This window comes from Phyllobates terribilis, unplaced genomic scaffold, assembly GCF_046119375.1.
Source record: "Phyllobates terribilis strain yellow unplaced genomic scaffold, ASM4611937v1 Scaffold_11__3_contigs__length_659146591, whole genome shotgun sequence".
Lineage (NCBI taxonomy): Eukaryota > Metazoa > Chordata > Amphibia > Anura > Dendrobatidae > Phyllobates > Phyllobates terribilis.
The window spans coordinates 84,783,799-84,809,377 of record NW_027362771.1 but is presented as its reverse complement, the minus strand read 5'-3'; the positions used below and the strand labels follow the sequence as shown (position 1 = coordinate 84,809,377).

Sequence of the window (25,579 nt, the reverse complement as noted above, 5' to 3'; positions counted from 1 at the left end):
CCTCCGGCTTTCAGTCATAGAGGAGCGGCTTCAGTCACTGCTCAGTGCATAGTGAGCGGAGGCTGAAAGCACTGACTGACAGCCGGCTCAGCAATGTATCAGTGTAGTTCCAGCTGTCAATCAGTGCTGGGGTGTGGTTACAGCCGCCACTGACTGTGTACTGAGCGGTGACTGAAGGTGCTCCTCTATGACTGAAAGCCAGAGGCTACCGTGAGAAATAAAGTACATTTCCTCCCAGTAGTCAGGCTCAATGCAGTGGCTGCATATTTTTAGAATGCTGTTAACCTGCAGAATAACCCCATATCTGCAGGTAAACAGTGTTTTTGTTTTTTTTTAACATCACAGTTTCCCTTTAAACTAAAGATAAAGTGGCTAACTCCTTTAAGAAACCCCTTTTCAGGGCAAATATACACCTTCTAATAACAAACGCCAAATTAATAAGCATGTTTCCTTTTTTAAATATTTTGCATAAATGACTAGCTTATTATTTAGACTATATTTGTTTAGATCGATTTAAGTAAGTGTGGGTCACAATTTCAAAGTTTTGGCGCAAAATTATGTTTTTTTTCTTTACACACAAAATTAGGCATTTACCGTAGACTAAAATGTTAAAAAGACTATGCAGATAAAAACCTGAGGAATAATTTTCATGTGCTGGTTATTTAAAGTATAGTTTCATTTCACACTTTGTAGTGAGCTGCCAGTCCTATTAAGGCATAATTTTTATAGTGATGTCTGCTCTGTAATTTTCTTCTGTTTCATACGCGTCTTTTGAAGTGTCGACTTAAAAGAAATACATACAATAAATTTAGACATTTAAAGGGTTTGCCCGCTTGGGAAAAAAAAATCTTTGAATATGATTGAAATGTAAATATATGCAGCTTACTAATATTGATTTAGGAAAGGTGTCATGTCAAAATATCGGCACTGTTCTCGGGACTCTGCAGTTCCACAGCTCCTGTGCATATCATCAGTTTTGTGTATGGAGGGGATTGGCTGACTGGCTAATTCCAGCCGGGCCCCTTTCCCCCGCAGGGCTCGCCGGGCCCCTTTCCCCAGCAGGGCTCGCCTGGGCCCCTTTCCCCCGCAGGGCTGCCACGACCATTGTTGATATCTCGAGTTCTTGCGGCACTTTTCTTAATTGTACAAGTTTAAAAGATATATAATATTTGTTTTCAAGTGGACAACTATTTTATTCTTATTCATTTGTTTTTGACACCTTTTATTAATTTTTCTGATTTCTTTTTAGGCTAAAAACAAAGAAACTGGCATCTTGGCTGCGGCCAAAGTTATTGACACAAAGAGTGAAGAGGAGTTGGAGGACTATATGGTTGAAATAGAAATTCTGGCGACCTGCAATCACCCCAACATTGTGAAGCTACTCGGTGCTTATTATTTTGAAAACAAGCTCTGGGTGAGTAATAAAGCATACTGTGTTCTACTGTATTACATTTAACTGCTGATGCATGTTCAGCACAATGGTGTTGGCCTCTTTCACGTCTTGCTTTTTAAAGTATACTGGACAGTACACAGTTTTTTCATAGTGTTGCTTATGGGAGACATATGGTATCCATTAAATGTATTGATCATGAGCTTTTCATTTGTGATGTTTCCATTAAAGAGTAACTACGGTCTTTTTTTTTTTTTGTCCATAATGGAAAGTAATAATTTTATCAAAAATGGTAACTAACTTCACCAATCATTTTATTGGGTGATTTGTCTTCATGCCTGTAACAGAGTTACTGTACATGTAAGTGGCTTCCCAACCCCTGCCTCATTCACACAATCAGTATTTGGTCAGTATTTTACATCAGTATGTGTAAGCCAAAACCAGGAGTGGGTGATAAATACAGAAGTGATGACGTGTTTCTATTATACTTTTCCTCTGATTGTTCCTCACCTGGTTTTTGCTTATGAATACTGATTTAAAATACTGACCAAATAGTGAACGTGTGAATGTGGCTGTCGCAACACTATATATAGCGCGAGCGATCGCATCTTCAAGTCCCCTAAGGGGGCTAGCAACAGTAAAAATTTAGGAAAAAAAAAAGTTTAAAACAAAAAAATAAATTAAAAGTTCAAATCGCCAACCTTTCCCCCACTGAAAATTAAAGATTTTTAAAAAATGCACCTATCTGGTATCACCGCGTTCAGACAAGTCCGATCTATCAAAATATAACAACAATTAACACGATCGGTAAAGACCGTAAATGGAAAAAATGAAAGAGTGACAAAATTACTTTTGTTTTGGTCACCGCAATTCCCAAAAAAGGCTGTAACAAGCAAGTGATCAAAAAGTAACATCTATCCCAGAATGGTACTAATAAAAACATAGTCTTGTCTTGCAAAAAAATAAGCCATCACTCAGCTCAATGGGCCCAAAATAAAAATGTTACAGGTATGGGAAAATGGCGATATAATCCCCCAATTTTTTTTTGCAAACTTCTGATTTTTATTCCCCTATAAAATAATTTAATAAATTGGACGTTTGGTATCGCCATAATCGTATTGATGAGGGGAATCATATTGCAAGGTCATTTTATCACAATGTACACCGTATAAACAATTCCCAAAAAAACATGTCAAAATTGTGGTGTTTTTCACAATTTTGCCGCACTTTCCAGTACACGATGCGGTAAAATGAATGGTGACATTTAAAAGTACAACTCGTCCCGCAAAAAACAAACCATCAAATGGCCATGTGGACAGAAAAATAAGTTATAGGTCTGGGAAGAAGGGATGAAAAAGCAAACAACAATTTGCTGCGGCGTGAAGGGGTACAACAGATACCAAAATACCTGTGACGTGGAGCGCAGATGACAATGCCATACAGTGACACAAAAATCCAAATGCTAACGAGGTTAACAACTTTTGTGCCCTTCATGTCACGTTTGCATAGATTTAGGACATGACTGCCTCCTTTTTGAAAAATGTAATTAACCCCTGTGTCATAAGAGGAAACTGTACAATAGCCCTATCATTTGATTTAAAGGGGTTGTTCCCTTTCATTAAAAGTTAATTTCCAGGTGCAGGATATTATAAGGAAACAAACCACACTGTACTCGCCCTACTCGGGTCAGCCAGTGAGTGTCCCCATTGCTCCCGGTGTCTGGCATTGGCTGCGGTGCTGACTTCATAGATGTAACGCCCCCAATGGCGGACACCGGGAGCCGCAGTGTGATTCGCCAGTAAATGTATGCTAGGGCTGTTGTTCTATAGGATGCTGGAGCCATTAGAAGTGCGCTAGCATGGAAGTGACTGTGCGACATGTGGCACGCCGGCTGCACTTGTGCATATTTAGTCAGTGACTGTTAAGTTTACTGAAGGTCGGCCTCCTGCTACATAAGTGAATATTATGAAACCTGTCGTAGATATGAGACTGATCATTATTGACCCGCACTGTACTGTAGTCATACTGAAGCCTGGAAGGAAATAATCAATCATGGCATATTCTATACTTCAAAGACATACTGATAGGGAATCTAGATTGTGAGCCCCGATGGGGACAGCGACGATAATGTATGTAAAGCGCTGCGGAATATGTTAGCGCTATATAAAAATAAAGATTATTATTCTATCACATGCTATGATAGAGGTATTCTGCCATAGAAACACTACTTTTAAAGGGTATGACAATGCTTTAGGATAAACTTCACAATAGTACCGGGAATGCCTGTAATAAAGAACCATTGGGACTCTCTGTTCCCAATAGACTGTCCGACATTGCTTTGCTATATTCGTACGTTTTTAAAGGGGACCTGCCACCAAGTCAAAAGTAGAGTATTTTTTTTATTAGGCATTTTGTAAAATAGAAAGGGAAATCTGATTGCTTGCTGTTTGCATCTACCCCATTCTAGTGTTCATAAATCTTTCCAAATGTAATTAACGGAACTGTCCCACAACTATCCACAATTGATAGGATGGAGACTTGGTGAACTGACCTGCCTCTGTTTCATGTCTACTGGTCTTAGGCTATGTTCACACACGTGCATCTAAATCTGCTGCAAATCTGCTGACAACTATCCTCTGGCAGGAAAACAGCTGTGTCTAAAATGCAGGTTTCCTGCGGGTTTTTTTTAATGCGGTTTTGCAGCTTTTTTTTCACTCCCCTTCTGTCTTTATTTAGCCCATGTACATTAAGTTCTGTGACAAAAAAAATCGCATTCTAGATTGCCATCAAAAACGCTGCAAAAACGCTGAAAGAAGTGACATGCTGTATTTTCCAGAAAAAACGCAAGCAAGGCAGAAAATATGCAGCAAACGAAAAGCAACATGTGTGAACAGAGTTCTGGTTTCTCATAGACTTTGCTGGTACTGCAAAACGCAGCTGAAAATTTGCATAAAAATCTGCTGCAAAACACAACGTGTGAACATAGCCTTACAGAGACAGTTGAATAGTGTACTTGCCTGTCTCAATCAGTCCCACACACCTTTAGGGAGAGAGAGAATGCATGATTGACAGCCTCTCTACTTAAACTGCTCAGTTCTGCAGTGAAGAGGAGCGGGGCGCGCGTGGGGCCCCCATCTAATGATTGTGGGAATTCCCCTTCACTTTCTAACATTTGCAGTAACAATTAAGCTATTTATTACGGAAACTCCCCTTCTAAGGTGCCAGAAATATTCTTATTGATCTGCGGCGTCTATTGTGAGTATTCTTCTTGGCTGCAGTATATTCATTGTGCATTGTTCAGCCTACTTCAGTCTTCAGCAGTTTCGGGTCTTTCTGCTTGTCTACAGCCATACTATTGTTTACCTTGTGGGTGGCTCTCATGCAGGTGATGTGAGGATGGGGGTTCTCATGTCCCACTCACATACCAGTGGCATAGTGCGTTGGGACATGTATAAGTTGCTTGCTCCCAGCGATGCCTGAGGTGGTGGTAATGAATGTCGGTGATAATGCCTGGAATAGCAGAGTGCATTGAATTTTCATGGTCTTTTCTGTACCTGGTTACATGTATGCAGTTATGTTTGTGCTGTTACCTTTTCAGGAATACGTGAGCCACTTCAGTAGTTTTTTACAGATGCTTGTTATACTGCATTCTTTGCTTTAATTGTACAAGGAAGCTGAACTAAAGTGAAAAGGAATCTGTCACCAGGCCTATGCTTCTCGATCTGTAGTGAGACTCTGATTCTAGCTTTGTACTTAGGTTTTCCTTCAGCCTTTCTCGTGAATACTTAGTTATTGTTTGCAGCACTGGGGACCCCTCCATTATATGCGTGATACAGACTTTCCCGTCTGCTGATTGGCGTAATATCATCAGTATACAAAGAAAGGGCACCTACCAGTCAACTTAACCATCCTCTCTTGCCCGATAGTGAGGAGGATTATTTAAAAGGAAGGAAAGAATGTTGCAGGACAAAATTCTAGTTTAAAGGGGTTGTCCACTACTGGGACAACCCCTTCTCCATCTGTATGTTTGCCTCCGGTGTCAGCATGGCTCTCCCAAGGATCATGTGACATTGTCACGCGATCCCTGCAGCCAATCAGCGACTGATTCACTCCTTACAGTTCTCAGTTTCTCTGGATGTATGTGATTTGTCCACAGGCAGGGAGAGAAGCCAGCGCTAACTGGCCACAGGGATCACCATCACCGACACCGAAGGTGAGTATAAGTGAATTATTTTACTGAGGGCAAACATGCCAATTGCGAAGGGATTGTCCCAGTAGTGGACAACCGCTTTAGGTCAAATCTTCCCGTAGGAGGTTCCTAGTGAAATGATTTGACCTCCATGTTTCCAAACATACTTTTACTTATTACCTAAACACACCAAACACAAACATGACATCTGCATAATTTTGGTCTGTTACATTTCGGTGGTTTCCTAAGGCAGAAAATCTTGGTGCTTCAAACCAAAGAAGAGATTCTCTGATCACAAATATATCAGGGAATTGTTACGAACATGGATTATGACAATAAAGGTGTGGCACCCCAGGAGTCCGGTTGCCACAGTGGCATTGCCTCCCTCACAAGGGGGTGATGCCATGCCTGGAAGCAAGGAAGGGGTCCCCTAATTAGGTTTTGCCAGCATGCAACACTTCCTGGCTCCAGACCAGTAAGGGAAGCTCCTCCCCTTAGCAACTGGGATCTGGAGGCGGGGTTAGTTAATGTGAGGAGAACAGACAGGAGTTGAAGTCAGGATGTCGATGAGGGAGTGGAGCTGCACGGCAGTTCACCCCAGAGGGAAGCGCAGAAGAACCGGACACCGGAGTCCGAGGTTGTGGGGCACCAAAGGCCCAGCAGCAGAAACCGGAGGGCAGGAGACTGCAGGTCTCCTGGCCCCATCAGACGCCCGGAGGCTCAACCGCACGATAGGGCCCAGCACCGCCACGTGGGAGCGACACTCCAGGAAGGCCCGAGCTGCCTGCCTTACGGGTGAGGAAAAAGACGTTTTACTCAGGGACGAGGGCCGCAGCATAGCTATACGCAGCAGGGCCAAAGAGGTAGCGCAAAGGGAAGGCCTACAACTCCACCTGGCTAGGTGGATCCCCCAACTTGCTTCCAGGCCGCCCGGACCTCTACTACCAGCTATTATGCTCCGGTCTGCCTAACCACCGCAAGTAAAGATAAGAGGAAACCGCCATTAAGTTGTGGACTGATTAACTGCACCATCCTCTGCACTACACCATAACAGCAACGTCTAAACTGCCCTGGAGCTAAACTCTACCTGTGGAGAGCTGAACCAACCCTGCTGCACTAACATCAGCTCCAGAAGACCTGCTCCGCAGCGGCGGCTCCCTTTAGCCGCATACCACAGGTGGCGTCACGAACTGTATATAAGAACTTTAATTCCCCTGTAAATATCCCCTTTTTACTGACCGCCCTGGGTCACCGCCACTGTGACATCTCCCCTAGCAATGACCGGCCCGGCAGCGAGTACCCCACGGCCCAGGGGGCGCGTCAAAGGCATGGTAATATTACTTTTACAGTGTCACAATTTCAGAAACACGGTTTGGGCTGAAGACCGTCTACATCAGGGCCATTCACCTTTTACCTACTCGTTAGCATATCTTTGTTACAGGGGTTATCTGTACAGAGTATTATTTTTTTTTTCTCTAATAACCCCCCACGACAGCACACAGGAGGATGTAACCCCCCACCCAATAGGGACAGGAAATGCGAAGCGGTTTAAATAGCCCCTCCCACATCCTCCCTCCAGTGTTATTTCCTGTCCCTATCAGGGATGAAGAGGTCATCCCCGGTGTGCTGGGCCGGTGATAGGCACTGGGGGAACCTACTAGCCGGGCAGCGGAGGATCGAGCGGTCTTTACCTCTCCTCCTCAGGGCGCTACTCCCGTCTCCTCCGGATTCGGGACCCCCTCCTGCAGTCTGCGCTCTCGGGCAAGGTCTGCAGGATCTTCTGACCGGAGGCCTCTCTGAGCTCTCCGGTCCATCTCCTCCTCCTCTCCTCCTCTGGATGCGCTGGTGATGCCGGCTCCCGGATGTGAAGCGCACGCCGCAGCGCCGGAAGTGACGTCGGACGCCAGGCGGTGGATGATGTCACTTCCGGCAGTTGCATTCCACTGTGAACCGCATCAAAAAACTATGGGGGAAGAAGAGCGGAATGCTTCCGGTGATAAGAAATCTTCACCTGGACACCGGGGGAGGAGCACTCTAAACAGAGGAAGGCTCTGGTCCGGTCGCCCATAAAAGGAGCACTGGACAGGAAGACATCTACAGGTAGGACAAAACCATGTCTGTTGAAGCTTCTCGCTCTGTATCTGTAGAGCCCAGCGCCGGTCTGGTCCCAGTAAGTATGGCACTGGTAATCCATCTCCCAGATGCAGGAAATGGTGATTATAGCTCCCCTCTCTTGTAGGGGGACAAGGAACCTGCATCTGGAGAAAAAGTTAAACCGTCAAACAGATGTCCCATATGTACAAAAAAACTATTGTTCTCCCATAGAAATCCCCTATGCAAGGACTGTACAGAGAAGATGATCAGGCAGGAACAACCTTCCTTAATGGAGGAGATAAAGGGGATTGTACGCCAGGAGATCAAATCCTCCTTAGCCTCGGTCACTCTCCCTACGCCCTCACCTAGTCAGGGTTCTACATCTACTCCCTCAGCAGCCAAAAAGAGAAAGATTAGCCCGCCAGAGGGAGGGGAGGAAGACTCTCCAGAGGAGATGTATATCTCGGAAGATCTTCCAGAGGAAGGTGAACTAAGTCCAACCTTTGATAACTCCCAACGAGAGAGCTATTATTTTCCATCAGATAGTTTGGAGGAACTCCTCATGGCAGTAAGGAAAACTATGGAGGTCAAGGAAGAAAAAGTGCCCCAAACAGTACAGGATCAGATGTTTGGGGGGCTATGTTCCAGGAAAAAATTGGTGTTCCCTATACACCAGAGTATTAGGGACTTAGTCTTAGAGGAGTGGGAATCTCCAGAAAAGAGATTAAATACCCCTACAGAGTTGAGGGATAGATTTCCTGTGGACAATGAGACGGCAGAATGCTGGTCTGAAGTCCCAAGAGTGGATATCCAAATTGCACGAGTAGCAAAGAAAACCACACTGCCCTTTGAAGATTCCTCTCAATTAAAAGACCCCTTGGAACGCAAAATGGAGGGACTACTCAGAAAATCCTGGGAGACCTCGGCAACACTATTAAGCGCCAATGCAGTCTCTACGGGCGTAGCTCGATCAATGGCTCTTTGGCTAGATCAACTGGAGGAACACCTAGTTTCAGGCACCCCCAGAGAAGACATCTTGGCATCCCTACCACTTCTACAGAAGGCTATGGGGTTTTTAGCAGACTCCTCTGCAGAATCCATGCGAGTGGCGGCAAGAGCATCTGGGCTATCAAACTCTGTAAGAGGGGCCCTACGGCTGAAATCCTGGAATGCCGACGTGGCATCAAAAATGAAGTTGTGTTCCATCCCCTTTAAGGAGAAATACATGTTCGGGCCAGCCTTAGATGATGATCTAGAGAAGGCCTCAGACAAGAAGGCCCTCCCAGAGCCTAGGAATGTGAGGAAGAGGCCTTTTCGTCCCTCCCAAGAGCAGACCCCTCAATATAGGGGTAAAGGCAAAACAGGACGATGGAGCTACCCAAAAGGTAGAGGAGGCAAAAATCTTTTTCTCTCCCAAAAGCAACGTCAGAACAGACAATGACGTCAGGACAGTCGGGGGGCCTCATCTCGAATTTTCTCCCTCAGTGGAAAGAAATCTGCTCAGACCCATGGGTCCTGAGTGTTCTCGAGTTCGGAGTAAAAATAAATTTCTCCTCATCCTCCAGAGAGGATAAGGTTAACACCGCTCTCCTCTCAGAGTCGTCAGGCCACCCTGATATCCGGTCTTACAGACCTATTGTCCTCAGGGGTGATATCCCTGGTTCTTACAAGAGAGATAGGCAAAGGACATTATTCCAGGCACTTCCTAATAAAAAAAACCAAATGGCTCACACAGAGTTATAATCAATCTAAGGCCACTGAATCAGTATATCCACCACCAACGATTCAAGATGGAATCCATCAGGTCGACGGTCCCTCTGATAGGACAGGACCATATCATGGCCACAATCGACCTCCAGGATGCATATTACCACATCCCCATACATTCACTTCACAGGAGGTTCCTAAGATTCGCAGTGGCTCAAGGGGATCAAATAGTCCACTATCAATTCAATGTTCTCCCATTTGGAATTTCATCAGCCCCGCGAATATTTACAGAAGTCATGGCAGAAGTCATGGCTTATATCAGGGGTCAGAACATTTTCAATAGTACCATACCTCGATTACCTGTTATTAATCGGGCCCTCAGTACCAGAAATCCGAGAACATCTACAGTTGACCACTTAGATCCTATCTTCTCTGGGCTGGTTAGTGAACCAGGAAAAATCAGAGATGGTTTGCTCCATGACAAAAACATTTCTAGGAGTACTATTGGATTCCCACAGCCAGATGTCATTCCTGCCCAAACAAAAACAGGTCATGATGATAAAAGCAAAAATCAATGTCCTGAGGAGCAGAAGATCAATATCATTAAGACATGCCATGTCGGTCCTCGGGTCTATGACTTCCTGTATTCAGATGGTGGCCTGGGCTCAGGCGCACACCTGAACATTACACACCCACATCCTTACGAATTGGTACGGATCTCCACGGTCTCTGAACAGGAGAATCCCTATACCACCACGAGTAAGGACTTCTCTATTCTGGTGGCTGAATGGAAAAATTCTGAACAGAGGAGTACCATGGATCCAGAATCCGCTGGTAACCATAAAGGTGGATGCCAGCGAAAAGGGATGGGGAGCCATGGTTTCCCAAGAGCTATTCCAGGGTATATGGACCAAAGAGGTGAGCCAACGCTCCTCGAATTTTAGAGAACTAAAGGCCGTAGAGGAAGTCCTCAGAGCAGCAGAGCCTCTCGTCCAGAAATCTCACATTCAGATATTTTCAGACCATATCACCACGGTAGCCCACCTTCGTCATCAAGGGGGCACAATATACGAAAGCTTAAAAGCAATCTCAGCAACAATATTCTCCTGGGTCGGCGAACCTCTTCTATCCTTGTCGGCTCTTCATATCAAAGGTTCAGTCAATATCCAGGCCGACTTCTTAAGCAGAACAAAGATTCATCCAGGAGAGTGGAGCCTAAACCCAGACGTCTTCCAGATGTTAGTCGAGAGATGGGGCAATCCAGAGGTAGATCTCTTCGCTGGACACCAGAACGCGAAAGTACCTCAATATTTCTCCCTGGATCCAAACGGCCCTTGCCTGGGCGTGGACACATTCGCTTACAAATGGGAGTTCAAACTAGCATATGCCTTTCCCCCACTACCTATCCTTTCAAAAACCTTACAGAAGATAAGGACCGAAGGGACCAGAGTAATCCTAGTGGCCCCTCGCTGGCCAAAAAGGAGTTGGTTCGGAACATTAACCAGTCTGAGTGTGGAGAGCTCTCTAATCCTTCCTCCCATCAAGGATCTCCTTCTCCAGGGACCGATTCACCATCCGGATCCCGAGAGACTACACCTAACTGCCTGGCTTCTGAATTCCTGATATTAAAGACCAGAGGCCTCTCAGAGAAAGTCACCAAAACTCTCCAGAAGAGCAGGAAACCTGTAACGAAAACCATTTACCATAAGATCTGGAAAACCTTCTTAAAGTGGTATGCACCCACTCACCCAGACCCTCATAGGGCTGATGTGGCTCAGATTCTAGACTTTTTACAAGAAGGCCTGGACAAAGGTCTCAGACCTAGTACTCTTAAGGTCCGGGTAGCGGCGTTAAATTCTTACTTCGATCAAAGACTAGCGGAACATCAGTGGGTGAAAAGATTTGACAGCAGCCACCCGCATCCACCCTAGAGTAACAGACCTGGTTCCCCCCTGGGACCTTAACATTGTTCTGAAAGGGTTAACCCTTCCACCCTTTAAGCCCTTATCAACCATAAGACTGGACAGGCTGACCTGGAAAATGGCTTTCCTGGTGGCAATAACTACAGCCAGAAGAGTGTGTGAACTACAGGCCCTTTCGATCAACGAACCCTACCTGAGAATCCTTGAAGATCGTCTAATTTTCCAACTTGACCCTTCATTTCTACCTAAGGTGGTCTCAAATTTCCACAGATTTCAGGTGATAATCCTTCCATCTTTTTGTGACAACCCAAAAGACAAAGAGATGGAATTCAACACTCTGGACGTTCGGAGAATAGTACTGCACTATCTTCAGGAAACAGAAGAAGGAAGGAAAGACAAGAACCTATTTGTCCATACACAAGGTCCAAACAGAGGAAAGAAAGCAGCAAAATGCACAATAGCCAACTGGATTAAGAGGGCGATTACGGAGGCTTACCAGATCCAGGATCTACCTCCTCCAGCAAAGCTCAAGGCCCATTCTACAAGGGCGATATCTGTCTCCTGGGCTGAAAAAGCCAGCGCATCCATCGAACAGATTTGCAGAGCTGCCACATTGTCCTCAATTCATACTTTCTCCAAACACTACAGACTAGACCTAATGTCTGTTGGAGATTTAGCCTTCGGAAGGAAGGTCCTTCAGGCTATTGTCCCCCTCTAGTATATCTTTGGTATACCTTCTGTGTGCTGTCGTGGGGGGTTATTAGAGAAAATAGAATTAGACTTACCGGTAATTCGGTTTCTAATAACCCACCACAACAGCACGGGTAATTCCCTCCCCCTCACTTATTGTTTCTACGACAGCTTGATCAGTAGAATTAAAAATTAATTTGAAGCATCTATACTCTTGTGGTCCTTTGTAATAACACTGGAGGAAGGATATGGGAGGGGCTATTTAAACCTCGTCGTATTTCCTGTCCCTATTAGGGTGGGGTTACGTCCTCCTGTGTGCTGTCGTGGTGGGTTATTAGAAACCAAATTACCGGTAAGTCTAATGCTATTTTTCCTTATGGGGCTAAAAACTTTGGCAAGTTGTTGCTGACTACCTGCCTGTTCTATTAGAATCCGATCTCTGCTTTCTCAGAGCAGTAACGGACGCTGCCGGCGATTCTGTGGATTCTGTTGACATCATTCTATACCGTTCTGCTCTGTCAGGGCATTTCTGCAATGTCATGCTAATTGACAGCTGGCTCCCTGCTGCCTAACTGCGGAGAGCCAGCTGTCAATCTGCATGACGCTCCATTGACGGAGTACACCGGAAGATGAAGGGCTGTCCATGACCGCTGTGAACCAGCAGAGTTCGGCACTGGACAGAACTGGCAGTTAAGATGGCAAATACCTGCCTGTAACTCACAGGTGTGTCAGATGTAACAGACAGTCGCTCTGCAGCTCTTTGTTTGGCATTACAGACGTCTTCTTAAATCTGTCTTACTTTAGGACCCAGCAGCTTCCCCCCCCCCCCCCCCCCCCCCCCCTGCTCTGATTGACACCCTGACCTTGGTGTTTTAAATACCTTCAGTTTTCTGCAGGAGGTGCCTGTGATATTCACATGTTCCCTTGTGAAGGCTTGGAGCTATTGCAGTCGGCTTACGTCCTCTCTGGTGCTTTGGAGGACGTTTGGTGAAATCTCTCCGAAGTCTGCTCAAGCTAACTTTCTCCACCCTCCCCCCTCCCCCCCCCCACCATGTTTTTCTCCCTTGTTGTCTTTAGTTTATAGTGGGGATGAACCAATGCTCACCCCCCCCCCCCCCTTACCTATCCAGGCCTAGCTCCAGGGATACACAGGGCTTAAGTTGTTTGACGATTGGTGAGGAACCTATATAGGGTAGGCAGGGTGATATTAAATCAGCCTAGGGGTCTCCACTTCCCCTTTCCCTATTATCTGGGCTCCCTTCCCCTCATCCCTTCGTGTTGCACTTTGTCTTACCTACACTGTGCTTGACAGTAAGTTATTGACCCTATAAGAAAAAATACAAAAGTACCAAATAACCCCTTTAACTAGGAAGCACAAAGAGATGATATTTGGTCCCTGTACACTGTTAAACCTAGACTAATGTACTAGCCTCCAATTTGAGGACCTACTGATAATTATCTCTGGTCAGATATACAAGTTTAACCTGTTAATTCACATAACTCAGAACACTGTCCATCAGCTGCAGAAAGACAGGGAGAGCCCAGATCATGAATACCAGAATTCAGTGTTCTCACAGTGTCAATTTTTATAACAACTACAGCAAGAATCCTAGTAAATGACAAGCCGATGGAATCAAGGGTCCTGTCATTACTTGTTTCCATCAGATCGGACAGCATAAACCAGGTGATAGGTTCCCTTTAAACTGCAGTGTAGCACAAAAATGTGTATACCCCATGCCTTGTTCGATAGCCAGTATTATTTCTATAATGATTACTTTGTACCTAAATATTAGTGTTTAGGATTATAATTAGAATTGCTACACTTAAACGTGCATGATACCACACGCACTCGGATGGTTAAAAAAAAGCATAGTGAATGATTTGAAAAACAAAACTAAAAAAACTCCTTCATAACAAGTCCTGCAATGTTTGGGAAGGGAGGGGGCAAATATATTTTTGAGGAATTTTAAGTTGATATATGTGCCAATTCAAGTGTCTGGGGTTTTACAGAACAACATTTGATATTTGGCCCAAATTTCTTACTTCAGTATTAAATGATTATTTCCATGATCATAATCAGGGATGCACCGCTACCCAGCCATCCAGCTTTCTAGGAACAATATTCTCCTGCTTGACTTAGTTTGGACCAGCGCTCCAGCAATCCCAGCCAGCTTCAGTGCAGTGCTTACAAGCTCTATAGAAAAAAGCTTGTACGCACTGTGCACTTCAGCCACCGCTGATAGACTGCAGAGGTAACTGGTAACATGGGCTATGATCAGTGAACGATAAAAATATAAAATGAGATCCTTCTTGAGAACAAAGAGGATTTAAAGTAAGCACTTTGCAATTGTTGTTTATGTCATTCATTTATAATTTAGCCCCAATTGAAAAGCAAGATCACTGGTGCGCGTTTGCACTGGCTCCCATCAACCTCCTGCAAAACAATCATGGGATACTTATGGTTGTCATAGTAGCAAGGGGCCTGCTGAAGGCCCACATGATGGCCGGCCATCTTAGCCTTGATCAGGAGACCTGCTCTGAAAGTTGCCAATTGTGGGGGCTGGCGATTTTGCAAGATTTATAACTGCAGCTTGTCAGGAGCTGAGAGGGAGGTGACTGATGACTAATAACTGTTGTACATAAATCAGGAAAGAGCTGACTTATGTTAAAAGTTAACCCCTCTCCTGAAATGTAGCTACTGAGCACACTTGGCCGAAGTCTGTGCAGCGGCTGAAGCTCCTTTGAAACCAGCTTTACACTGTGAAAGATAAAAGCAATTTTTGTAGGAGAATGCCAGCAGATAGATGCAAATATGAATACTAAAAGAGGTATTCAAGTTTTTAAATGACTTTAATTTGACAGTTTGCAATTGACTTGCTTTTTCTAACAATGTGGCGACAATTTTGGGATAACCCTTTCCTTTGTCACCATGATAATGCCTTTTTTTTACCAAAGTCACAATCTTGAAGTGGAGTTTTATTTACTGACTAGTAAAGTGCTTCTAGGATAAATTACTATGTGAATTGCAATCCAGACTCCTCTGAAAAAAGGGGGGAGTAGGTAGCTATATAACGCAATACGATTTTGTTTGTAGTCCTTTACAGAAATACGCAGCATTCCATTCAACTGCCATATTGATATATTAACATCATCCTAGATAAAGATTGCGATCCATTTATTGGTCCTTTTTGCTTCCAATCTTGGAAGTGCTCTTGGAGCCCTATATTTCTCTAGTGTTTATAGAGGTGGTTGTTATGGAAAGTAGGGTTAGACCTGTGCCTTATTTATCAAGGCTTCTTTGCATTGACTTATTGCTAGTTCCTGTAGGACTTGTTTGCAAGAAGACTATTTCATATTACACCCATCATTATACTGTTCGTTGTACTGTATGTTTTACATAGTCCAGCTTTTCCTAGGGCAGTGTTTCATCGGTCATTGACAAGCTGCAGAGCTTGTTCAAACAAGGAATTAAGGTGTTGTCCCTGTACTATGTGGCTGTTAGGTCTGGAAAATCTTCCCAGTAGTGTACACTGTATATGGGGGGGAAAGTACTGTATAATAAGATAAGTTAGTGCTAGTTTACTGGTGTAATGCCTTTCAAATCTTAAAATGTAGTATTCCCCAGATCCTACCATATGGCAACATAATGCTGTCTATATTGTGCTGCCGTATTGCCTTGCATGTTCGTTTTGCCCAGTGAATGAATGTACCCCTAGTAGACAGCACAAAAGGCGAGACATCTATTCATATGCATGAATCTGCCGAGTTAGTGGGCAGATAACACTTGTCCTCAATAGGGGCATTGTAAAGTCTTGCTGCAGTATTCTGAGCACTATACAAAAACCTTATTCTTGCAACCCCACCTACAGAAAGTGTTTCCCTTCCACTGACTTGTAGAACTGCTTGCCTTCTCAGTATTGAGGCACTGTGTGCGGAATATGAACAGTTGTAGATAGTTTAGGGGGTATTTGTTATCAGATTTACAATGCACATGGAAGAAATTATATTACTTAGACATTATGAGGCTGGCGTACTTACTTTGAAAATCCATGCCAAGATGGTTGTAGAGTCCTTTTTGAAATTTTTTCTTCATGTCATTTAAAATGCTCATTTTAATATCCTTATTATGTAGGTTTTCTAGTTTTACTGAAATGGGTGCCCAAAGTGCATTAACCTCATTGGGTCTACTTAAAGATCCGCTTTAAAAGTTTTGTGTTCTCTTTACCAGCCAGCCATAAAATGTGTATTTTGGAGGTATGCAAAGTTACAGGATGGACCTATTTAAAGAAGTATTCCCATCTCCAAAATCCTATCCCAATATTTAATTGGTGTAATAATATTAGCAAATACCTCTAATTAGAAATGTAGCATAGTTCTCCTAATTTGCTATGTCACTTACCCCATGTGCAGGACATTACAGTAGCTTGGGTATCCATGGTTACGACTACTAACAGCGAATTGCCACTATGAGTGGTCATAGCCATGGATACCTAAACTGCAATGCCCTGCACATGGGGTAAGTGATGTAGCGAATCACAAGAACTATACAACATTTCTAATTGGAGTTTTTTTTGTTAATATTAGTATTACTCCTATTAAATATTGTTATAGATCTAGGAGATGGGAATACCCCTTTAAATATAGTTGTTCTGATGTGTCTGTAGAATTTGCAACTTCTGTAAGAAGCCAATATTCTGTTGTGTATACTGCAATGGGATTCTAATATACTACACAGTACACCAGTCCAATATAATATTTAATGGGGCTGTCCAGTAGGACATGTCATTAATACCAGAGCGTTGGGGGGGGCAGCATCTTGCACCCCCTTCTAATCAGCTGTTCTTGGTGCCAGCGGCAGCTAGATGCGCTCTGTTGCAGGCGGCAGAACTATACAGCGCCATCATCTGTACAATGGTTGCAGACGGTACTGCAGGTCCATGCCCATTCATTTGTATAAGGTTCTGTGTGATTTCTGTTAGGGTGGCTGACATTTAAACTGACATATTTGCGCAGCATGTTGTGCTTTTACTGTAGTGTAAACTGCAGGACTTGTGACGGATTCTCCTACCAGAGAATCAATCACACTTGTGGGTAAACCAGGCTCAATCAACCATGTTAACCATTTCATGTACTTTACATATTGCAATGTTTTCCCATGATGTATTTTGGGTATTCTGTGATGGCTGGCTACATGGTGCTTAGCTTTTTAGAATTACCCTTAGTTGTTCTATTTTCCATAATTATACACTTGAATTCCCAATCTGTGTGAACATTTTTTAACAAAACCACATGGAAGCGAGAAAGTAAGAATTCATATAAAGTCTAATCACACAGTAACATTTTGACAGTCTGTTTTTTTTTTTCTTCTTCTTCTTCTGAACATTTCTTCAATAACTTTCTAATTTTTTTTTGTCTTCACTTTACTCTCTATAGTTATGTAGTTGACTTCTGAATACACTATGGTCGGATTCTCATGCATCTTACTGAATTATGACGCTGTGCAACCCCCTGGTTATACTTCGCTGTATTAAAGGGAATCTGTCTGCAAGTTTTTGCTATGTAATCCAAAAGCACGATGATGCAGGGGCAGAGACCCTGTTACCAGCAATGTGGCACAGACTTGGCTGTGTTTTGTTGTTTTCAGTAAAATACGTGTTCTATTAGCAGGAGATTATCACTACCGGACAAGCTACCTGTACCTCCTAGTCCAACCACACCCCACCACTGATTAGCAGCTCTCTGTCACTATACAATGTACACAAGAAGCTGCTAACCAATGGTGTCAACAACTGAGCTCTGCTGAATCGGCAGTACAGAAGAACGTGATTCTATCACAACTGCTGCACCCAGTAAACTAAGGAATATATATAGCTGGAATCGGGGTCTTTGCTCTTACATCATGCTGCTGTCAGATTACATAGCAAAAAACCTTCTGACACATTCCATTTAATGCATCTGTTTTTTAGTTTTTGTTTTATTAAATATGTATCCTACAGAGAAAAAAAAAATGGCATGTCCTATATCATACTATAGAGGTAGAATCCCTTTACAAGCATACAGCAGTGGAAATAAGTATTGAACACGTCACCAATTTTCTAAGTAAATATATTTCTAAAGCTGCTATTGACATGAAATTCTCATCAGATGTTGGTAACAACCCATCATCCTGGCTCCCCTCCTGTGCAGCAGTGCAGGGCGCACACTGCGTGACGTCACGCTAGCAGACACGGCCGCGCACAGGGCTATGTCTCCTAGCTGTGACGCGGCCGGGCCAGCACACAGGGAAGTTAACAGGTGCAATGCTGGCCCCGCCGAAGAAGAAGCAGTGGCCGTGCGCAGCTGCTGGGGGAGCGGTCCGGGGCCCCCCTACCTCTGCCTGCTGGTATGTGCCGCATTGGCGCCCACATATTATGATGAGGGCAATCTGGCCAGGAGCCCCGGGCGGTAGCCCAGATTGCCCTCATTATAATCCACCTATGGCCATACATGGTATAGAAAAGTAAATCTATACATACCTGTATGGCCCATAGCGGAGGTCTGATTGCAGAGAAAAGCGCAGTGAGCCCCTCCCTGAAGTCGGGAGGACAGTGCACATCCGGGGGACACCAAGCCTGTGGAAAAAAGAGTTGATTAAAGTGCTTTTCTCTGCAATCAGACCTCTACTAATGGGCCATACAGGTAAGTATAGATTCACTTTTCTATACCCTGTATACCCATAGTAGAGGTCTGATATCGCCCAGCGGGGTGACAGATTCCCTTTAAGCCTGTAAAATGAAAGGCAATATTAGTGTTACTTATTCACAGTGCACTCTTCCCATGCACAATCTGTCCAGCTGAGAGGGCTGGCTTCTGAGAGTGAATGTCTGTGAAGGATCTGCTTGTTCAGCTCTAGGAAAACTCCAGCATGCAAGTTCAGCAGGGTGGAGGACTGCTGCTGTAGGCAGATGACTTATTACGTGCATTTACTTCCAAAGAAAAAGGTCTTCAGTCAGAGTTCAAACTGGATAAAGATCAGTATTTGCATTCGGGTATATGAGGCTCTATATAGGAATGTAAAGATTATTAGGTGTAAACCGTATATGGCAGTCAAAACATGCAGAAAGATTAGGCTAAATGTTTAATAGTCTATCAATCAGCAACGGAGCTTTCATGAGTGCTTATACCCATAGCATTACTAGGTTATGTGCACATGTTAAAATGAATGTTGACAGGTTTTTGTTACCCCATCAGACCGCAGCATAATTAATGAGCGGAGACCCTGATTCCAGCAATGTGTCACTTGCTGAGCTGTCATTTTGATAAAATCACTGCTTTCTCTGCTGCAGATCTAGCAGTTCTCTGAATTTTGATCTCTGTATGACCCCACCCACACCACTGATTAGTAGTTTTACTACTGAATTTAGTTTTGTACAGGGTACACAGAAAGCTGCCCATCAGGGGTGAGGACGGGGTTATACAGAGCTCATCAGTATGGAGGACTACATGGCAGAAGGTTTACTAGTCCTCTAGTGATAACATTGCTGCTTTATCCGCAGGAGATTATCAAAACTACACTAAGCAGCCTACTAAGTGACTCATGGCTGGAATCAGGGTCTCTGCCACCTAATCTGACAACAGCATAATGTAGGGGCTAAAACCTGATGACAGATTTCTTTTAAGTGTTTGCAGCACACCTTTCTACTCCAAAAATGTATTTCCTAGCTGGAAAAACGCTGTGTAAGGTATGCACGCTTTTGATGCATGTTTTTTTTTTCTAGCCCATTTGAGTGGGTGAAAAACACTGCAAAAACATTGGAAGAAATTGACATGATGCAGATCTGAAACTGCTTCAAACCTGCAAGGAAAAAATGAGCAGGGTGTGTATGAAATTTTCGAAATCTCCGTCACTTTGCTGGTATAGTAAGGGCTGCGTTTTTGCGAAACTCAACGTGCTGACATACATTCATGGCCTCTGTTGTACTAGTCTAACACATTTTGGTGTACTATTCCGTACATACAGAGGTATTGTTCCCTGGCTGCCTTGCTTCTGGGGTTGATTGTCCTAGAACATAGTGAGCCTGTAAGAAGTGATCCAAGGCCATCTGTGAGGCCATTGCTCTGTGGACTTGTGGCGGCAGCGAGCACAAGTTTTTACCTATCAGTAGTTTATTTTCTTCCCCAATTATTATACACTGTATGGAGCAAAATAAAATCCACTTTCACTATGGAGATCTAAGCAAATGGATAAGAAAAAAATTCACCTTTCTGTCACAAGCAATGGCAAATCAGTCCAGCACAGTAAATAAACTCTGCAATCCACACTGCCTAAAGCCCCCCCATACACAATAGACTAATGTCGGCTGAGTTTAACCCCTTAGTGACCGGGCCAATTTTTTTTTAAATCTGACCAGTGTCACTTTATGTAGTAATAACTCTGGAACGCTTCAACATATCCCATTGATTTTGAGACTCTTTTTTTTGTGACACGTGATACTTTATTATAATGGTAAATTTAGGTTTTTGTGTTTTGCGTTTATTTATAACAATATCAGAAATTTGACAAATGTTTTAAAAATTGCAATTTTCCAACTTTGAATAACTATCCCTTTAATCCCAATAGTCATATCGCACCAAACATTAATAAATAACATTTCCCTCATGTGTGCTTTACATCAGGACCATTTGTAAAGTGTTGTTGTTTTATATTGTTAGCATTTTAGAAGGTTTAAAAATATAACAGTAATTTTTCATTTTTTCAAGGAAATTTCCAAAACTTATTTTATATATGTTCAGTTTTGAAGTGACTTTCGGGGTTCTATATGTTGGAAACCACCAAAAAGTGATATCATTTTAAAAACCGCATCCCTCAACGTATTTAAAATGGCTTTCAGGTAGTTCATTAACCCTTCTGGTTCTTTTCAGGAAGTAATGGAAAGTGGCATGACAAGAATGAAAAGGTTTATTTTTACCACCTAAATTTTGATAACTCTGAATAGGCCGCTATAGCCGGCAGACTGTAAGGCCGTTATTTGGCTGTTACCTGCCATAGCAAACACCAGGACCAATCTCAAAGTGCCGATGAGGTTAAAGAGGGAGCCACGATGCAGAAATGCTGCAGATTTTTTCCGCGTCTCCCTGGCAGGAAAAACGCATATGGATTTTACATGCGTTTTTCCTGCCAGGTAGAAGGCTTTGTCAAGCGTTCTTCACATGCATTTCTGCATGCGGGTTATCAAGCGCTTTTCCAAGTGATTTTAGCATCACTTGGAAAAGTGCTTGACAACTTGGTTACACTATATAAATCTATGCAACCGGCATGGATTTATATAGTGTGACCAAGTAATGGTTAAAAAAAAAGAATAAAAATGTTAAAAAATAAACATTATACTTGCCTTCCGATGGCCCCCGGTGTTTTCTCTGGTACGTCCGGTCTCTTGTACGGCTCGCGGTGGTCTAAAAAGACCTGCCATGACGTCATTTAGTCATGTGACAGGTCACGCGACCGCCGACGTCAGCGGTCACGTGACCTGCCACATGACTAAATGACGTCACCGTAGGTCCTTTTAGACCATCGCAAGCTGCCGGCGAGCCAGGACAATTACTATGCGCTCCCGGCCCTGACTGACACTGACACTGGCTCTGCATTGGGTGTGACTGTCAGTCAGGGCCGGGGGCACGGTTACAGCCGCTGCTGTGTATTCTCAGACCGGTGACTGAATCCGCGCCGACCCCATGACTAAAGCTGAATGCTGGCAGGGAGAATAAAGTTAGTTTTCTCTCCGCTGCATAATAACGCTGTTAACCTGCAGATTAACTGCATATCTACAGGTTTCTGGTGACAGGTTCCCTTTAACGATTTCAATGGGTTTGGACGACAGTCTAGTGTGTATAGCTACCCCGGACCATTTATTGTCTGGGGAAATGTCAATCCAGCATGTCCAATTTCAGACTGCCGATCATATTGTCTCCCAGAGATAAGCTGCTGTCGGACATGTCTGGTGATAGCTCCCTTATGGAAAGCACCGGAACGTTTGGCTGAATGAGCTGTCCTATGTATAGGACAGCCTTTGTTTCGCCAACCACCATCTAATGTGTATGGCGGCCTTAAGACCTACTAATCCATTTGTATTCCATCATCACAACAGTGAAAGATTTTCCCATTATTTCATAGATAAAGTTCCTGCTATCTGATCTGGCATTCAAAAAAACATGAAGAAAATGACAACAATGGCAATTCTGAGGGAGTTGTCAGACAACCCCAGCCTAATTAATTTAATTGAGGTCCTGAATTACACATGTATGTTCACCTCCTGCTTGTACCATTCAAATGATGTTGGCGCTGTTGTCCCCAGAGGGTGATGTGACTTGTAATGTGCGGGCTGCTGCCAATAAGGAGCTGTCGTTTGTCAGCAGCTCATCAATATTCCATCAAGCTGGACATCCTCCCTGACGAGCCAGGCTTGCCTGCAGATGACACACGTCGCATCACTTAACGGGAACAGTAACACCGACATTCTCAAACTTGTAAGTTATCCACAGGTTAGGGAATAACATCCCGATCGCTGTAGGTCCATCTAATCCTGGGACCCAGGTCATCCACACTGCTGCTTCATTCATTCTTACCAGAATTGTCGGAGATTGCCAAGCTCTTCTGATCTACGACTCTCCCAATAGAATTAATGGTGCGGCAGTGTGCATAAATGTACCTGCCAGACAAGGCAATACAACTTCTTTAGTTGGTGCTTAATTCAGCAGCTAGTTTAATAACCAGTCACCTAGTCATGCCCCAATAATAACAGTCCTCCACACACTGCACTGGCTACCCTTAAAATAAAGAACAAATTAAAAAAAATTGTCTGATGTTATTTAGAGCCATGAACAACTTAGGCCGCCCTCAGTTATTTGAAGGATCTACTGAAGCGCTAGAGTTCTTCATGACTGCTCGGATCAGAAGGCATGAATAACCTGTACATACCCAAGATCCCGCTCACAACATTTGGAGGTAGAGGTTTCTGGAACTCATTCTGTGGATCAATTGGAGAGCTATCATCCCTAGATATATTTAAATCATGACTCAAGACGTACCCCTTCAGTTTGTTTAAAGACAAATGGCACTCTCGCCCTCTGTATTGGACATTATGCCAAATTGACTAATTTACTCTCCAAATGCACGTTGAGGTCATTGCAAGAAACAAAACGCAATACAATTGGTGGTTTTTGTTGCCTGGAAAGTTGGCTCTTTGTATAACCACTTAAACTCAGGGCTGTGGAGTCGGTCAGCCAAACTTCCGACTCCTCAATTTCCATGACTCCGACTCCCTCATACATGGCTCATGTTTAAGTGATAAATTTACTGTAGCACAGATTCATCTCAGCTAAAAGTCTAGACCCTTAGATCAGGAATAGGACAGACATTTATAGCACATTTCATAAAATTCTTATGACAAAATATTCCCCACAAACTGCATTGTACTACTGTACCCAATTTATTATATATTTTAGGCGTTGGAGTCGGTCCATTTTATTCCGACTCCACCAAAATGGGCACGGGCTCCGACTCCACAGCCCTACGCCCATGTCTTGATAGGTTTGCAGTTGTGCCATACTCCTTACGGTTTTGGATGATGGAAAAGTGCTCCGTGAGGTGTTCAGAGCTTGGATTATTTTTTTTATAACTTTAATCCTGCTTTACTGTTTTTCACAACTTTATCCCTGACTTGTCTGGTGTGTTCCTTTGTTTTCTTGATGCTGTTTGACCCCTAATGTTCTCAAACAAATCTCTGAGGCCTTCACAGAACAGCTGTGGTTATACTGAGAATAAATGACACACAGGTGGACTCCATTTATTAACTACGTGAATTCTGGAGACAATTGGTTATTCAGTTTCCGCATCTGAACCCACCTGTGAGCTGATTATTGGCAGAAAGTTTGGATATAGTCCTTGTAAAGGGTTTTTATCCCACAGCTTTACATGACCTACTGAGTAATTCTTGTGCCTTAGATGCCATATTTTTCCCTTTTTAGGTCCGTGTATAGAATGCAAATATGTTACATAGCATGCCGGGAATGGGGTAAGGGCACAAGTGGCATACATTTGTCTAGCATATTTAGCATTGATTATCATGTAATATGTATTCATGGGACACACCTAAGCTCATGATGAGAAAAATGACAGCCATGCAGCGACAATAAAGAGATGCTAGAAGATGTGATCATATATTGGAATTTTTTTTTACTTACATGCAAAATAATGTTAATCGGAAGCAAGCTTTTAATAAGCAGCTGTCCACTTTATAGCAGGTTAGCCAAGGAAATACACCACTGTTCTCATGTGGAACTTGGTTATCCAAACTGCCTGCATTAGCCAAAAATGTGATTAATTTGGTCCATTCTCAGTATTTTCTGGTCCTGTGTTTGGGATATACAGCACCTCTTGCTTATCAGCTAATACTAGAGTGCAAGTTCCAACGGTCTGTTATCTTCCATAAGCCAGCACCTTAAATTTCTAATGACCTCTAATTATCAGAATTTACTGCATAGCTAAAGAAAACGGATGATGGACGCTGAGCAATGACCTAACCAGACTAATGAAGGATAACCATGTCTTTAAGTTACCATAAAATAGAGGAGTCTATTACTTGTTTGTGTAAAGTAAGTGAACCATCTAATAAGACGTTAGTTTAAAGGCTCTCTGTCACCCCAAAATCAATATTTAAACTAACGGCCTATTTGTACAGTACAATGCCCTGCCGAGAGCGATGATTTTTTTTGGAGGCGCAAACCAAAATAATATTTCACCCGATAAATGAGCGTCTTGCTCTTACATTGTGTGTCTCTAAGAACGCCTGTTTCCGATAATTATGCAGTGTAAAACGCCTTAAAGGGGTTTTCCCACAAACAAAAGTTGATTTTGATCAATAGATCTTGGAATAATAATAAGTTCTACAATTGAATGTGTTTAAATAAAATGTTCCTGTGCTGAGATACTGTAATCTTAGACATGTCCCTTGTTATGTACTGTGTAATGGCTGTGTCTGACTGTGCAGGAGCATGGTCTGATAATTTAAACACACCCAATTGTGGAGGTTTTTATTATTCCAAGATCTATTGATTAAAATTTTTTTTTTCTTGGGACAACCCCTTTAAAGAGGACCTTTCACTGGATTTATCACTGAATCTCTTAGTGAGTTTGCTTTTTTTTTCCATTGATTCCTTTTGACTCTTTGGCCAATCATTCACGGCTGTGCCCACTAAGGACTTATGCGGTGCACACCCCGTTGGTTGAAGGGACAATTTTCATCATTATTACAGGGCGCATAACTTTGGAATGTAGGGGCACAGAAGAAAAAAAAAAAAAAAAAACAGTTGGAGGAGGTACTCCATTTAAATTTTAAAAATGAATTGATTGGTACAATGAGCGGCCACCCATAGCAGAGAGCAGAGTATTATTTTCAGGCAGCACCTGCTCTGGCTAAGCAAGTGCTATCAATCAGCCCAGAGGGAGGTTGCGTTGGATGTTAAATGAGATGGCAAAACAATGCCCCGAAACTCTTGGTCATGCCAAGGGTGCAGAAAAGCAAAGACCACCTTTACTACATTAGTAGTTGT

The 25,579-nt window shown here is 43.3% G+C and overlaps 1 protein-coding gene across 1 annotated transcript in view; it reads left to right on the top strand.

The window, feature by feature from the left end:
• The window catches only part of STK10 (serine/threonine kinase 10), a 126,519-nt gene that overhangs the window by 18,634 nt on the left and 82,306 nt on the right, over nt 1-25,579 (top strand). The window contains exon 2 of the mRNA XM_073651314.1: nt 1,250-1,414. Within this exon, the coding sequence (XP_073507415.1) occupies nt 1,250-1,414 (165 nt within the window). The remainder of the gene's footprint in view (nt 1-1,249; nt 1,415-25,579) is intronic.